This window comes from Tachypleus tridentatus, chromosome 6, assembly GCF_004210375.1.
Source record: "Tachypleus tridentatus isolate NWPU-2018 chromosome 6, ASM421037v1, whole genome shotgun sequence".
Lineage (NCBI taxonomy): Eukaryota > Metazoa > Arthropoda > Merostomata > Xiphosura > Limulidae > Tachypleus > Tachypleus tridentatus.
The window spans coordinates 122,946,407-122,963,302 of NC_134830.1; the positions used below are offsets into that span (position 1 = coordinate 122,946,407).

General features: G+C 32.9%; 1 protein-coding gene across 2 annotated transcripts; it reads left to right on the plus strand.

Moving 5' to 3' along the window:
* The first annotated feature begins 3,379 nt into the window (after positions 1-3,379).
* LOC143253515 (uncharacterized) lies at positions 3,380-8,620 on the plus strand. Of its 2 annotated transcripts, none has more exons than XM_076507526.1 (2): positions 3,380-5,292; positions 7,100-8,620. In XM_076507526.1, exon 1 carries the CDS (start codon positions 3,517-3,519, stop codon positions 5,275-5,277), a length of 1,761 nt encoding a protein of 586 aa, XP_076363641.1. In that variant the 5' UTR covers positions 3,380-3,516; the 3' UTR covers positions 5,278-5,292; positions 7,100-8,620. The 2 variants fall into 2 exon arrangements, with proteins under 2 accessions (XP_076363641.1, XP_076363642.1); XM_076507527.1 differs by having other exon boundaries at positions 8,390-8,620.
* Positions 8,621-16,896: the final 8,276 nt, after the last annotated feature.

The window sequence follows — 16,896 nt, forward strand, 5'->3', positions numbered from 1 at the left end:
CTGGTCAAACAAGTAGGAGAGAAATTGAACTTTCAGCCACCAGATCTCATCATGAAAAGAAAATTCAAAACCTGCTTCCTCTACCTCCAAGAAAGAAATTCCTTCAGTTTTTAGTTGGACAAGACGCTTTAACACCTTTCCTTTCGAAAGCCATTGAACTTCAGTGTGATTCAGTAGCTTTTTGTAGTCTGAATCCATCGCCTCACAGGAAAAGTCGAGATTGAAGTGGCCAAGACTTGACGAAATTGACCACTTGAATAACTTGATTCATAACAGACTGCAAATCTTTCGGCAAAGATTTGGAGGCGAGCGCCTCTCTGTGAATCATGCAGTGAACAATCCTAATGTTTGGATTTTGTTGGCGTACCAGAGTGAAGAATTCCTTCTTTTTCCTTGCATTGAAAAACAGCCATCGGTGCAATCGCTGACACAATTATTTCAATATAATTTGAAGAGAAGAATGTTTTCATTCATCAACTCGAAAATGTCTTAACCTTTCGCTGTACTTTTTGAATCTTTGCAAAATAAGTATTCGTTTACGATTTTTCTATCTTTTATAAATCGAACAAAAGCCAGAACTTGAACTTTTCCACTAACGTCAGTTAGTCTCATCAACTTGAAGAGACCATAGCAGAGACAATTCATCTTCAGGCGCTTTGAAGTGTCCGTAAACTTGATCCTTCAAATCCGACGACAAGTCTACAATTCTGCGCGAAATTGTGTCATTGGGCAGTGGAACTTGCTTAACCTTTTTGGTGGCATCCGTTCCAAGCATAGTTTCAACGATGATTGCTAACGCTGGCGTAATGGCTGATTCGGCCTCCGTATGCGCTTTCTTGCGTTTTGACAACAATTGAGCAACCTTATAACTTGCAATCAATCCTTTTTCGGGCAGCTTCATCTAGTTTGCAAGCTTTCTTGAATGTTTATGTTGTTGAGCCGCGAGATTCTCGAAGTATTCTTTTGGTTTAATATATATGTAAAAACGGCTCGTTTGGGTTGAGAAAATATTTTACGATGAGAGCAAACAACGTTTCGACCTTCTTCGGTCATCGTCAGGTTATTTTGGTTTATTCTTCACAGCCGAATGTTTTCTTTACAAGTGTCTCTTCAGTTTGCTAGGAACAAGCGCTTCGTTCGATAAAGTTACATTGCAGATCAGGCAGAATGGTAATTGAGAATGTTCCGATTCCAAAGCGATAAAATTGTATTCGAAGTATTCGTTTTTGTACTTTCGTTTGATCCCTTGCTTTTGATTCAACACATTCACCTTTGCAGTACCAGACTTACTTTTTCCGTAGATAAATGATAAAACTAATTAATCAGTGACGCCGCAAATGGGGGACTTGACCACCCTAAATGAGCCAAGCCCCCTGAGCCTCCAATATCGTTACCTACATATATTCATAAAATATGGAAAACACAATCGTTGTTGTTGCTTAACAATTAAAATCAAAGAGACATAGATCTGTAGAACTCAACGTCTTCATTAAGTATGAGTTTCCAATGAAAACTGCATTGAAAACGCAGTTCAAAATAGCACACCTTTCTAAAATCTACCTTGGTATTTACTTTATTATAATTTACCATCTATACTTCATATTGATGGCATTTTGGGAAGCTTCTCCACAGTTTACCTCAGCCCCCATATTAGCCCTCCCAACGAAAATATCTTGGCGCAGACACTGTAATTCATACACGATAAACACGAAGTTCTGCAGTTGATATAAAATTCCTACCTACAGCGTAGTAGCTGTAGCTTACCGCAGAATGAGAACGTGTTCCAGAAAGCAGTTTGATGCATCATTTATGATGTACGAAACTCTTTGCGCCACAATTAAACAAAATTAAACGATCTGTTGCACTCGAGAATGAAATTTAAGTATGAACTTCTCAGTGCTCGAGTTAAATGAAAACCATTGAATGTTTTGGAAGGTTTTAGAGTGTCTTTACAGTAGCTTTTATTAACTGATGTGTTCGACTTGCTTGTAAAATCCCAAGAAAGTTGAATGTGTTTCAAAAACACCGCGGCACACTGGTTGAGAATCACTGCTGTAGCAAGATCCTAAATCCATTATTACTCAGATAACATTCTAATAACCTTCCTCTGAATCCTTTCCATCAATTAAATGTTCTTCCTAAGGTAAGGAGGCCAAGACTAAACACAAAATCACAAGTGCGGCCTAACAAGTGACAATGAAATTATAACTTCTCTAGAATTGTTTTCAATATTTCTGTAGATATTATCTAAAATTCTATTTGCTCTACCACTAACAACAGCACACTGGTTTAAGAGACTGATCAACCATTACCCCAAGATATTTTTCTTTCATGACACAGTTGAGGTTATTCCCATCCATATTATACTTATAATCCAAATTATGATAACCCATTTTTACTTATCATAATTAAAAGCCATCTGTCACTTATTTTTCAAACTCACTAAATGATCTAAATCTTTTTGTAAATCAGCAGCATCCTCTTCAGAGCTAGCAACACCCAATACCTCAATATTATCCGAAATTCAATTAATTCATTTAGTATTCCTTCATCTATGTCACTGATGTAATTAAAAAAGATCAAAGGTCCTAACACTGAGTCCTGAAGTACTTCACTTGTGACATTCATGCACTTTTACTGAACTCATTTGTAACAACCATCTGCTTTCGTACATCTAGCCACTTTTCTATCCAATTTGCTAACTTATCCCCTATTTCTATAGAGGTAATTTTACAACCAGTTTATGTAACGCTTTGTCAGATGCTTTATGAAAATCTAGATACACCAAATCTTACCCTCATCTACATAAACGATAACATTTTTAAAGAAAATCAAAAGATTTGCAAGGCAAGATTTACTTATAGTGAAACCATTTGGACTATTCAATAAAATTCTCAATTTTGTTAAACGACTTTGCAAAACATATTTTTTTCAGACTTTCCAAAACTTTTTTCCACAATTGAGGCAGGATTAATAAGACTATAATTACTGGGATGGTTTTTATCACTTTCCTTGAAAACAGGAGTCATATTAGCTAACTTCAAGTCTTTTGGTACCTGTCTACTATTTAAGGACTTAAATAGTAGCAAGTGTATCTCAGGAGGTCTGGTATGGATATTAACACCTTCACTAATAAAATAGAGAACAACGGTTTGACCTTCTTAGTTCACAGTTAAAAAAAGTTAACAAGATACGAGCCTTTTTTATCATATCTCAAGATGTTGTTTACTCATTGACATATTTAAAGAAATTATTTCTATTACTTTTTACATTTACAACTAACCTTTTCTTATACATATTTTTTAATGTCCTAAAATTAACCAGTGATTTATTACATGGTTTAATTTATATACAATGATGTGCCCTCTAGTGTGTAGTACATAAAATAATATTTTCGTTGCGAAGACAACATTTTAGGCTTAGGCTGGAACAATATCTAATATTCAAAAATTGTGTTGTTTGTAGCCTGTAGGCAAATAGAAAATAAACGTGAAGCGCTTATATTTTAACGTCCAGATGGAAGAAATGCCAGAAGATTCCCTTTACCCAATCGCAATTCTGATAGACGAACTAAGAAATGAAGACGTTCAACTTCGTTTGAATAGTATTAAGAAGTTATCAACTATTGCCCTTGCCCTTGGTGTTGAGCGTACGAGAAGCGAACTCCTTCCCTTCTTGACGGATACGATTTATGATGAAGATGAGGTTCTGTTAGCACTTGCTGAACAACTAGGGACATTTACGCCTCTAATTGGTGGACCAGAATATGTGCATACACTTCTTCCACCCTTAGAAAGTCTAGCAACTGTAGAAGAGACAGTAGTTAGAGATAAAGCATTAGAGTCCTTACAAAATATATGCCATCAGCATAGCCAAGAAAATTTAGAACAGCACTTTGTTCCCTTAGTAAAAAGGCTAGCATCAGGAGATTGGTTTACTTCAAGAACATCAGCCTGTGGTCTTTTTAGCGTATCCTATCCAAGAGTGTCTGATGCAAACAAAGCTGAATTACGCAATCATTTTAGAAATCTTTGTCAAGACGACACTCCCATGGTTAGACGAGCAGCAGCAAACAAACTGGGAGATTTTGCTAAAGTACTTGAGCAAGAATATATTAAGTCTGAACTCATTCCCATATGGGCAAACTTGGCCCAAGATGAACAAGATTCTGTGAGGCTCCTTACAGTAGATGGATGCATATCTGTTGTTAACTTTTTGCCACAAGAAGATTTAGAACAGTTGGTTATGCCAGTTCTTCGACAACTAGTTGATGACAAGTCCTGGAGAGTCCGGTATTCAGTTGCTGACAAGTTCACTGAGTTGCAGAAAGCTGTGGGTCCAGAGCTCACTAAGGCAGATCTGGTCCCAGCTTTTCAAAACTTGTTGAAGGACTGTGAAGCAGAAGTCAGAGCAGCAGCAGCCCAGAAGATCCGAGATTTCTGTCAGAATCTTCCTGCTGATGTTCAGGAACAGGTAATCATGAACAACATAATGCCATGTATTCGAAACCTGGTGTCTGATCCCAATCAGCATGTTAAAACTGCTCTTGCCTCCATCATTATGGGCCTTTCACCCATTGTTGGAAAACAGAACACAGTAGAACATTTACTACCATTGTTTTTGTCTCAACTAAAAGATGAATGCCCAGAAGTGCGACTTAATATTATTTCTAACCTTGACTGCGTCAACGAAGTCATTGGCATCCAACAGCTTTCTGAGAGCTTGCTTCCGGCCATCATGGAACTTGCCGAAGATTCAAAGTGGAGAGTTCGTCTAGCTATTATTGAATACATGCCTCTCCTGGCCAGTCAGCTGGGAATGGATTTCTTCAATGAGAAGTTGAACACACTGTGCCTTACTTGGCTTGTTGATCACGTATATGCAATCCGTGAAGCAGCTACGCAAAACTTAAAAAAGTTGGTGGAAAAATTTGGACCAGAATGGGCTAAAGGAACTGTCATCCCAAAAGTGGTATCAATGTCACAAGACCAGAACTATCTTCATCGGATGACTTGTTTATTCTGTATCAACGTCCTCGGTGAAGCCTGTGGCCCAGAAATCACCAACAATCTTCTGTTGCCCATAGTACAGAGTTTGGCTAGTGATTCTGTTGCTAATGTTCGCTTCAATGTTGCCAAAACATTCCAGAAGCTTGGCCCTGTTCTGGATCAAACAGTGAAACAGAACCAAGTTAAGCCTTGTCTGAATAAGTTGAATGCAGATAATGACGTAGATGTCAGGTACTTTGCTTCGGAAGCTCTTGAAGTTCTGGGATGAAATTGTCTCATTCAGGTTTGGATTATATTATTACATAAGTTCAAGCACCAACAGAAAAGTAAAAATGCATTACATGTTAGGCTATTATTAGAAACATTTCAAATTTTGTTTCTGTTGCATTATTTAAAAGGGAATTAGCAACAAGATTGAATTTTTTAACCACTTGTAAAATGCTTGAACACATTTTGATATTAAAGGTGCGTGAATTTGATAAGTGTAATTTTATCTTCATGAAGAAACTAGATTCAACTATAATAACACCAGTACAGTAATTATATTTGTGATTTTCTTGTTTCTAGAAAAAGATTAAAGAATTTTAACTACAACAGTCAATGAAGTTTTCTTTAAACATTTAGGTATATGGCACATTTTATTATAAACAGGAAATCATTTGAAGTTTGTTATTAGGTTTAGTTACAGATGTATAGTTGTGTGTTATAATTCAATACCAGAGGTTGTGATGAACCTTTGTGATCACTAGATAAATCCTGGAACTAGAGAACTATATTTAAAAATGGCAAAATATGACCTTGTGTCTCATAATTAAAATACATTTGTAGTACATTGTTGACAGTTACTTGTTATGTGTATATCTGACAGAGTATGTTTGTATGAACCAAAATTACAGCTTTAGAAGAAAGCTAATGTGCTAAAGATGAATGGTACAAGAGATACATCTTGACTTTGAGATGTTTGTAATTGCATTCTGGGTAAAGTTTATGGGCTAACATTGCATGTGTTTGATAAAAGACCCGAGTGATAAGTGTTACTTGTTAGTAGACTTCTGACGATTATATGGTGATGGATTTACCTCATGGGCTATTGAACATTTCATAATTTACAGTGTGTGTGTAACATATCTACAGATGTGTATGGTAATAAGGAACAGTGGAATGTTTAATTCACCAATCTTTAATATAGATATTTTAGTTATAATTGTGCTAAACTGTATTCATTGACATTTAATTCATATTTAATATTTTTATGTGATTTGGTGATATCAGTTCAGGATATGTCTTGAGTAAGCGCATACTATGACATCAATAGAGGGAAAGTCATGGTAACAGTAGAACATGTGTCATGATATCATTAGAGGGTATGCCATGGTAACAGTAGAGGGTATGTCATGATATCACTAAAGGGTAAGTCATGGTAACAGTAGAAGATATGTCACAATATCATTAGATGGTATGGGATGATATCACTAAAAGGTAAGTTGTGATATCATTAGAGGGTATGTCATGGTAACAGTATGCCATATTCATGTAGACGGTAATTAAAATTCAAGCTTTCCCAGGATCAGGTTGAAGAATATTGCCTCAGAATTGTTAACTTTAACATTCTCTTGTGCTAATCTAACCAGAATGTGTTTATATGCTTCAAGATTGATACATTACAGTTGGTTAGACTATGTGGCATATCACTTAGTGAATTTAATGTGCTTAGCAAAAAATTAAGAGCAGTGATGTGAAAAAAAATCTAGCCATTGTATCTCAAATATTTAAACATTGTAGTTGCTCAGGAAATATATAATTAAGTTATTTGTGTTATGTATCATTACTACTTACACATGGTTACAATACTCAGTGTAAAACCATAGTTGTAACATTTTCCATTATTTTTGTTATGGTACTGGGAACAAGTTAGTTTTTATTGTAAAAATATAAAGCTCACAACATTTGGATGTTTTTTTACCTAAACTTACTCTAATACATATCTGTTAAAATAACAAAGTGTTGTTACTGGTAATAATTTAAGGAACTGTCTGTTGTTAATTAAGGTTAATTTTGTCACAAAACATTGTTTCTGTTTCTCTTCACAGCAAGATGTCACTGTTCTTATATGTGGTGGTAAGGATAACTCAAATTTGTTTAAGGAAAAAAGAACTAGATATAAGTAAAGTACAAATCAGTGTAATTCACAAGTATTGTATAGAGATAGGTTTTAAAACTTTTAAAATTATGTATTAGTATAATTGTATATTTTAATCTTTTATTGTAGAAACCATGTTAACATCTTCATTAAGTTTATGAACACAATTATCAAATTATTTTTCATCAGTTTCACTGCATACCCAGTAACAGTTTGTTAAACATTTCTTCCTTAAGGTATAGGGTAAAAGAAGACCTGAATGAAAACTCTGTGTGTGTGTCTGTGTGTGAATACTGAGATTTAGATTGTTGAAAAACATGTAATGGGTCATTAAAAACTATAGTGTCGTGTACAGTGTTGTGTGGATGGTCTGATGATGAAACATGTTAGTGGATCATTAAAAACTAGTATCTGATGTACAGTGTTGTGTGGGAGGTCTGATGATGTAATATGTTATTGGATCATTACAAACTATAGTATCTGGTGTATGGTGTTGTGTGGATGGTCATATGATAAAACGTGTTAATGGTTTGTGAAACTCATGAGTGCAGAACTGAAGATAAAACAGAAATGATTTGGTAAAGTTTAAAAAGATTGGTGTATGTGTGTGTTTAGTTTCTATCTGAAGTTGCTGGTATATCATTGCGTTCAGACTCATTAAACAGTAGTTATTATTAGAGACACTGTTTGTTGAAATACTTTGTTTTTATAGCAGTCATTATATTTTTATATTGGTTTCTTTAAACGTGATTGTATGATTAACATATAGGTAGAATTTGTTTATTATAATATAGGTTATCTTTAGTGATATTAGGCTAAAGGAATTGAAATTCAGCATTGTTATAACATCAGATTGGTCCTCTGTCTATTTCATTTATCTTTTGTTTATGAAGATGGCAGTGATTCTCTGCTACCAGTGTTTTTACAAAAGATGTAATGAAAGTTAAAGTTGTAGTTAAAAAATTATTTTTTTTTAATTTTATAAAAATGCTGTATAATGGATTACGAATGATATACTGAAACATGACATTAGTCAGCCTAGGTTTGATAATGTAGCTCTAATTGAAACAAGTTGTTTTTAACTGGTAGTAATATTTTGGTTCTGTCAGCATCTATTTAAAAACTGATGTTTTAGGAATGAAAAGTTTATTATGTATGTAATCTCAGTGTTTGGTTGTTGAATAATGTTTTAAGTTCTTTCAAATCAGAGATCAAAATGTTTTGTTGTTTTTTTTCCTAGGTGTTCATCAGTTCATTATTGATATTTTGTTAAAAGTTTCAAATTAAACCTTGTACATGTAAGAAAGCAATGCCTTGTCCAAACATTTATGGCATAGCTTGTGCAGTGTTACTGTATCATTTGTAGCAGTTAAAGTTACAGAATTCTCCTCTGTACCAGGTGTTATGGATTTAATGTTGATAATAGGTATCATGGCTGCTCTACATAAGTAATAAAGTGTTGAACTCAAAACAACAGTTTTTGTTGCCTTGTTTTTACGTAATGGACTTTAGGTGTTCAAAAGTTGATCATAGTAATTTGACTCACTGACAATCACCAAACTGGTGTACATGAGAGAAAATTGTGGAAGAAACAGCTTGGTTTTAACTGTGCTCTCCATCTCTGTGAAGGGTGAGGTCCATTAATTTATCGTGTTTCTGTGTTCATCAATTTTCACTGAAAAAATGGTTGTTATAATGCATTAATTTGATACAGGATAAAAATAAAGACCAGTAGTATAGGTAAGTGGTTATACCTGTCTTTTAAAACTCCAGTTTAAAATGATTGGTCAGTAATCTAGAACAAATACTGACTTTTTACTAACATTCTGCTGTTACATGTAGGTAAATAAATGGAAGAAACTGATTTATGACTCTTTATGTTTAATAGTTTTTGGTTCATTAGTTCACACAGACAAACAAATTGTGTCTAACACTAACAATGCCCAACTGGATGAAACAATGCAATTTTATCTTTGTAAATCAAACACTGTGTGTAATTAGCAATACACATTAGTGGGATGTTGTTTAAGTAGAAGCTTTCTCTGATGAAAGTTAATGTTGTATAAACATAATGATCCTTTAAGTTGTCACTGAACAATGAAGCTTCCAAAGAAGCTTTGATTCTTTCAGTACTGCATGGAATTGACCTTGTAACCATTTTGTACTTGTCATAGTTTTCATGCTATAACATTTAAATTAGTAAGTGTATTTTAATGAAACTTGTTAGATTATCAGCAAACATTACAGTGCAATAGTACAAAAGACACCAGTTTTTTTTTATTAAGTCTTGAGGTTTGTTTAGCAATGTTTCTCTCATGACTTTTGTCTTTTCTTTTTGCCTATCCAACATGCAAAGTAATTTTTATGCAATATTCTTATAATGTCCAGATAGTTATGAAATGTTTCTTAAGAAAAAAAACTTTGTTTTATTTTGCGAGTGAATCTCTGTACAAGTTTAGTAGGATTGATCGATCTTATAACTTCCATAAAACAATAGGAAGTACATATTAGTAACACTTCTTTTGTTCTAGAAATTATAATACTAAAAACACAAATGTTTAGCCTAAAATGTTTACATCTAGTAATATTGACATTTCAGCCATGCCCAGCTTACATTACATAACTTGCAGTGATGCAGTGCACATGCATTCATTTTATGTATTCAGTAATATAAAACTGACCTTTAGTGTTCCCTGTCTTGGCTGTATTTTAGTTTACTAGTATATTGTAATATACAGTCACATTTCAGTTATTATATATATATGTATATAGATTAATACTGTTTAGAAATAAATTATTAAACTTTTTTTTTTAAACAATAAATAAAGAAGTAAAGCAAACAATTGTCTTCTAGCTAAGACCTTTGTACTTGGCTGCTGCTGGACATAGGTTGCTAAGCCTTTAAAATGGTACATGGAGATTATCAAACAAAATTTTTTTTTTTAGGTTTTATATTTACAGTTGATAAACCAAAACATCTTAAATTACTATATCGATATCACAGAATTCCATTGTAATCTATCAAGCTCAGTAACTGAGTTGTATTTAGGATTAAAAAGAATATGAAATCTTGAGAAGACTAAAGACACAACTTATCTTCTTGAAATGTTGGTTCTAAAAAGTGTGATCTTCTGACACTTTAAAATGGCTAAGAAAACCATTATGGGGAAATTCTAAGCCATCAGTTGGTTCTTCACACATCATATATTGTAGTAAGTGTATATAAGGGACAATCTATAAAAATGGAGAGAGGTAAATGGGGCACTGTGTTTGATTTACTACATAAACCTTATTTCAACAAACAGAAAAAGTACAAGGCCCTTATTTTATGTTCTACTTTGTCAATATCAGTAATTTGAGTTCCTACAAAACTACAGGCTTTGTTTTGACATCACAAACATATAATGTGAACCAATGCTACACTCAACATTCCATGTGACTCACAAAAATCAATATTCAATTGTTTTTTAACACTTTTAAATTAATAAATTCAGTAATGTATAATACTAATATTTAGATTATAATTTCCAGTCTGATTTTAAACTTATTGGCATGTATTCATGAAATAGTAATTCAATAAAGTGTTGAATGCAAGTGAACAAACATAATGAAATGGCCTTTGACTTGTTTGGAAAGGGTTAAGTGACACTCAATCAATCTCTTGGTTTAGAATGCTTTACACCATAGAAAGTCATTATTAGCACTAGAATATTGTCAAGTAACAATAAATATTTTTGAATACCTATCTTTATTCAGTTTTTAATTTTCAGAATACTTTCTTTTTGTCACAATTTAATTATTTCCAGCATTGTAAGGATGGTATTCACTGTCAGATAAAGTAAACACTTTTTAAATGGTCTCTACTACTATCTTTCAGTGTTATAAACTAACTTCAGACAATTTAAATATTTATTTCCTTTCACCTTCAGATGCTTAGTTCGGTCCAGTTGACACTCATGCAGGGTGGTTTAGTTTCTAATTTGAAGAGACTTTCTGTGAATTAGTAATTTGATATACTCCTGTAGTCGTAGACTCACTACTATTGTAATGAACGTCTGTCTCTGTGTTTGGAATATAGTTTAACTCATGAGATGGTTTTAGCAGTTTATAATCTGTCTCTATGTTTCGAATATACAGGGTGTTTGGAAAGTCACTTTGCAGTTTTGTCTGTTAATAAATATATAAGTGCATAGTGACTTTCCAAACACCCTGTAGTTTAACTCATGAGATGGTTTTAGCTCACTCAGTTTATAATCTGTCTCTATGTTTGGAATATAGTTTAACTCGTGTTTTATCAGACTATACGAATTAAGTACATTTATTCAGTGAAATGTTAAATTGTTGGTGATAAATGATCGTTTTTATAAAAGATAAAATCTACAATACATAAAAATACAGCAGAACAAAATGTTCATTTCTGTTTTTATGAATGTTTATTAATGATTAAAGCTACACAAAAATTCAATCAATTTAATGAAGACAACAAACTAATTTATGATAATTACCATTTCTTTTAATTAGTGCAAGTTTGTTCACATTAAAATTAATGTTAGATAATTTAAATATTTACAGCTTTTGTGGTTAATTATTAAATTCAGTTACTTGCTTATGTTTATTGGCACTATGCCCTATTCTATTGAATAAAGTAATGGACTTGTAATTTGTTTAAAATATAGTGACTATGTCTTAAAGTAATACTTAGCATTTAGACAAAGTATTTCACGTGTAAAAAACTTAAATGGTTTGTCTACTGTGAAGCTGCACACAAGCTTAAAACAAACTTGTGTAGAACTGTACTCAGTTTAGAAGTAAATCTTGCCTAACAAAACACCAAGAATGGCAAAATGAGCTGCAGCTGTCACATTCACTTCAGAGAAAACTATCTGGAAGATTACATTCCATCATAAGTTGTTTTATTCCATGCTACGTGTTCATTTTTTGTTGGCTGTAATTTAAGGAATATGGTTGGACCATGTTCCTTATGGTAAAAGGCAACTAAAAATATTAAATTCCTTTGGAACACTGGAATCCATGAGAATACTTTAGGCTAGGTTCTTATAGTCACATGGAATATTTTGTGGTTTCATTTTTCTTGAAGAATATATAAACAGATAATTCTTATAATCTGGGGTAGCAAGTTCTCAAGTTTGAGATTAGAAACTTAATATTGTACAATATTTTAAAATGTCTATTTTATTGTAAATTCTATATATTTTCTTTACCATTGTACAAGTAGATACTATTGGTGGGAATTTACATAAATCATGACAAAATCCATGCATTGTTTTAGTCAAAACTGTGAGAGTTTTTATTTTCATAGTATATAGGTTTGGTTTTTGACTTTTGCACAAAACTATGAAGGCTATCTGAACTAGCCATCCCTAATTTAGCAGTGTAAGACTAGAGCAAAGGCAGCTAGTTATCACCACCCACCACTAACTTTTGGGTTACTCTATTACCAACAAATATGGGATTAACTGTCACATTATAATACCCTTATAGCTGAAAGGGTGAGCATGTTTAATGTGAGAAGGATTCAAACCTGCAACCCTCAGATGATAAGTCAAGTGTCTTAACCAGCTGGCCTTGTCAGGCCCAGTATATAGGAACATTTTGAAGTTGTTTACTGAGTGTTTCACATTGAGGGCTTTCAAAATAGAAATTAAGATGCATCTGGTTTTCGTCCAGTAATTTCTGGGGGTTCTATGTATCTTACTTTTGAAGGTTTATATTCCTAAGAAATTATAGTGGTTGACATATTGTATTCTAAAGACAGCTGGTATGAGTATTTAAACTATTTTAAGTATAGAACAACATTTCAACCTTCTTAGGCCATCTTCAGGTTAATGAAGAGTGCAAACTCTTTGTTAGCTGAAGATGACCTAAGAAGGTCAAAACATTATTCTGTAGTTTAAAGTATTAATACCCACACCAGCTATTTTGAGAACACATTATTTCAAGTGGGTTTCTTTTCATCATGGATGGTTGACATTGTTATACAATGTTCTATATCTAGTGCCAACAAGGCCTCTTGGTTAATACCAATGCTAGGGTTAGCTTCGATGGAATGGATGTTATTTAAATTAACAAATGAAAAGTGTATGATGCAAGGTAGAGTAAATTGGCAAGGTATAATTTTTATCACTTTTATGAAAGTTGTTTCTTTATCAGAATTATGGTAAAGATTTATAACAGTTATTACTCATTTTTACTTTTCTGTAACTTTAATAATATTACAAACTGGTGAATCTGTTATCTTACTGTCAATGGCTTGATGATACCTTAACTTTCATGATTAAAAATATAGAACAGTTGGAAGCTGAAACATTGTTGAAGGCTTGTGATAATTCATCTTGAGGTATTACTCCAACATGACAGATCAAAAGACTTATCTATAGTTTGATGAGTTACTTTGTGGCATTCTGAGCTTGTGAACAGAGGCTACCTTATAATATTGTACTTCGTGACCTTGGGTACATATGTTGCATTCTGTTCCCTCTGATAAGTAGACAGTTCCTCCTTGCTGACTTGTTTATGAATTTACCAGTTAGAAGATATTGTTGTTAGTATATCACTTGTAGGTTTCTTTTTGGAGGGTCCCAATGTCTAAAGTTGATTCATATTTAACAATATCTAATGGCATTAAGAATAAGGGATATCCATGTCTGAGGAATGTTAAAGTCCTAATCTGGATACATCTTTGTGATATAATTGTATGATTGACTGATTGTTTTCTTATAGCAAAGCCACCTCAGGCTATCTGCTAAATCCACATAGGGGGACAGAAACCTCTGATTTTAGCATTGTAAATCCGTATACTTACTGCTGTGCTAGCAGGGGGACAGTCAATTGTATGAATATATGGCATTGGAAAAGTCTGTTACATACTCTACCAGAAATATTCAATTTTTGATAGCTGTAGTGCCTGTCATTCTACTGAGACTAAATATTTATTGGCTGCTGTTGTGACTGGATTTACATATTAAAAATTGTTTTAATATAAATATTTCTAATCATGATTACCTACCAGAAATCAGAATTTAAAGTATATTAAATCAGTATGCATGTTCATTATGACAGGTGTTTCCAAAATATTCATGTCTCTTAAAACTTTATTTCAATTCTATTTATACAAATGAGATAATTTTCAGAAGAAACAGAACATTAAAAGAATTAATTTTATTAACACATAAAGTGAGCTTTAAGAATACAAAACACTGACATAAGGACCATGTTTTCATTGAGTGACCAAATGCTTGTATTAAATCATACACAAAATCTATGATCAGATAGTAGCCTACCTTCATAAAACAAGGTTTGACAGCATCACTGAACACAATATATTACTGAATTGTGTATCTTTAAAAAAAGTTTTGTTTTTTAAAAGCCAGATCATGTTTCTACAGAGAGAATCTGTGTGTGTGTGTGTGTGTGCGCGCGCGCTTCTCATACTAAACATGTTTGTAGTGGTAATTTGTATGAAGTTTATAAAACAAACAGACATTAGTGTGTTTAAAGTAAAAGTTTCTTACCTAGTCCACTCGCACGAGGTTAAGTATGTAGAGTTTTGAATTAACCTTAAAGTTGTGCTGAAAGTCCCAACGATTGCTAGGTAAAACTTAAGTCAATTAAACCTATTTTATGGCAAAAACAAATTTTAGTATGAAAGAAACTTGAAGCTGTATGGTCTGATCAACATATTTGGTAAGAAAGATTTAACAGTGTTCTCTAAAACAATGTATTGGGGAGCAAGAATTAAAAATTCAGTGACAGTAGCAGTACTCCAGGCTTCTATAAACAAATGAAATTCACACACAGAATCAGTGCTGTCCACTCCCTTTCTATTTACAATTAAGGGAATACTTTAACATTTTATGGAATAAAAACAATTAATCCTAAACTTAGTTGTGCTTAAAAGACACTGACCATTCATGATATTAAGAAACATTAGTTTTTTTTTAATGTTAAATTATGTAGTATTGTTGATACGAATGAAGTGCTAAAAGAGTGGTCATCATTAATCATTTTGATGTTATGTGGACATTACTGATGTACAGAACAAAGATAACATGCTAGAAGTTACACTGGTCTTTAGAAATTATCTAAAAATTCAAATTGGATGAATAGTAATTGAATTTTAGAATAATTTAGTGGCACTACTAAACCTAGTAAAATTGGGTCTCAAAAATCAGCACCAACCAAGAATTGAAAACAACCAAATTTGATTTCTCCACTACTTAAATTTTAAACTTCCTCACGTGTTATACGATGATTGTAACAAACTCATGTACACATTAACAATACAATAGCAATAATCTGGATTGTAACAAACAGTAAATATAGGTTAACTTTATAATGTAGTACTAGGAGTAGCTAAACTATGTTCCAGGTACAAAGGATGTCATAAATCTAAATCTATAGGCATTCATCATTTACAGGTTGCTTTCCACACACTGAGCTGATAACTTGAAACAAAGTATGGATTAACCATCTTGTGCTGACAACACCATAAGTACAGTATCGGAAGTACATCCGATACATGTAGGAATCACAAATAACAAGTAGTTTACCATTAGTAGACTCATTATTTTAGAATATACAAAAATGAACAAGTTGTACAATACTGCAGTATTTACATACATTGTTAAACCTGACTGCTATGCTGCCATCCATGTACCAGTATGCAATGATTTAAAAATGTTTTTCCTAAAGTTCAGTTTTACTTTTCAAGCTGTTCAGTTGCTCTTTGACCTCAGTCCTCTTAAGGAGACTTCCAGCCTTAATATTTATACAAGGTCAAGCCAAGATTGTGTTCTGACAAGTCAGTGGAAGTTTTATTTAACCAACCTTCAAGCTCATTAAATCAATATACTCAGAATAAAACAGTAGTAATCAGAAGCTGATTAAAATAATTTATCTGATACCAATAATGTAATTAATAGCCATCTGTTATATTGATTAACAATATTTGCAGTCATTCTTTAGTTTGATCAGCCTCTATTTCCCTCCAGGTATCCTCTTACCATATTTGCTTTACCCTTTGACCATAGTCTTCTCCAAGAAGATGAAACCATACTCAGTCTTGTTCCAAATTGATAAGAACCTATTTAAAATTTGTTACCAGTTAGGGTGCCGTCAATTGTGTGTACACCTCTAACATCACTGGCCGAAACAGAGCCCATGTTTGTGTTTGTTTCTCAGGATGATTTAACATCCATTTTACATGGATCACAATAATATTCTCTTATTGTTACCAATCTTAATTCATCTCTAAAGATCATTCTCCTTCAGTAGTGCTCAACCAACTGCTTTAAGTTAATGGTAATTTAAGCATTTTAGTTTGGTTGTTTCTAAACTTTCTTTTTAAGTAGTTAAATGTCCACTGGGACCTACTCTGTGTTGATGTGTATCTTACTGTTATAAAGGTAATACACCAGAACTTAAGTCACTGGCAAGATCTTTTCTAAATTTGTGGGTCTAATAAAAAGCATACCTTGAATAGTTTAACACTTTTAAAAAGTCTGAACCTTGAATGCATTCATTATTAACAGTACTAGTTTTGTCAAGAGTTTCCATGCAGATCCAATCAAAATATGAAATGCTGCCTCCTTTGTGTACAGAATTTTTTAACCAAATCCAATTTTTTTTATATGTTTGTCTTGTGGAATGTGTCTTGGTAGACTTGAGTATATTCATTACACACTACTGCTGGGAACAATGTGGTTGTTGCAATGTTATAGGCATTAT

Bases quoted from the DNA above. Each gene is read 5' to 3' on its own strand.
- LOC143253515 (XM_076507526.1), top strand. From the start codon at position 3,517: ATGGAAGAAATGCCAGAAGATTCCCTTTACCCAATCGCAATTCTGATA.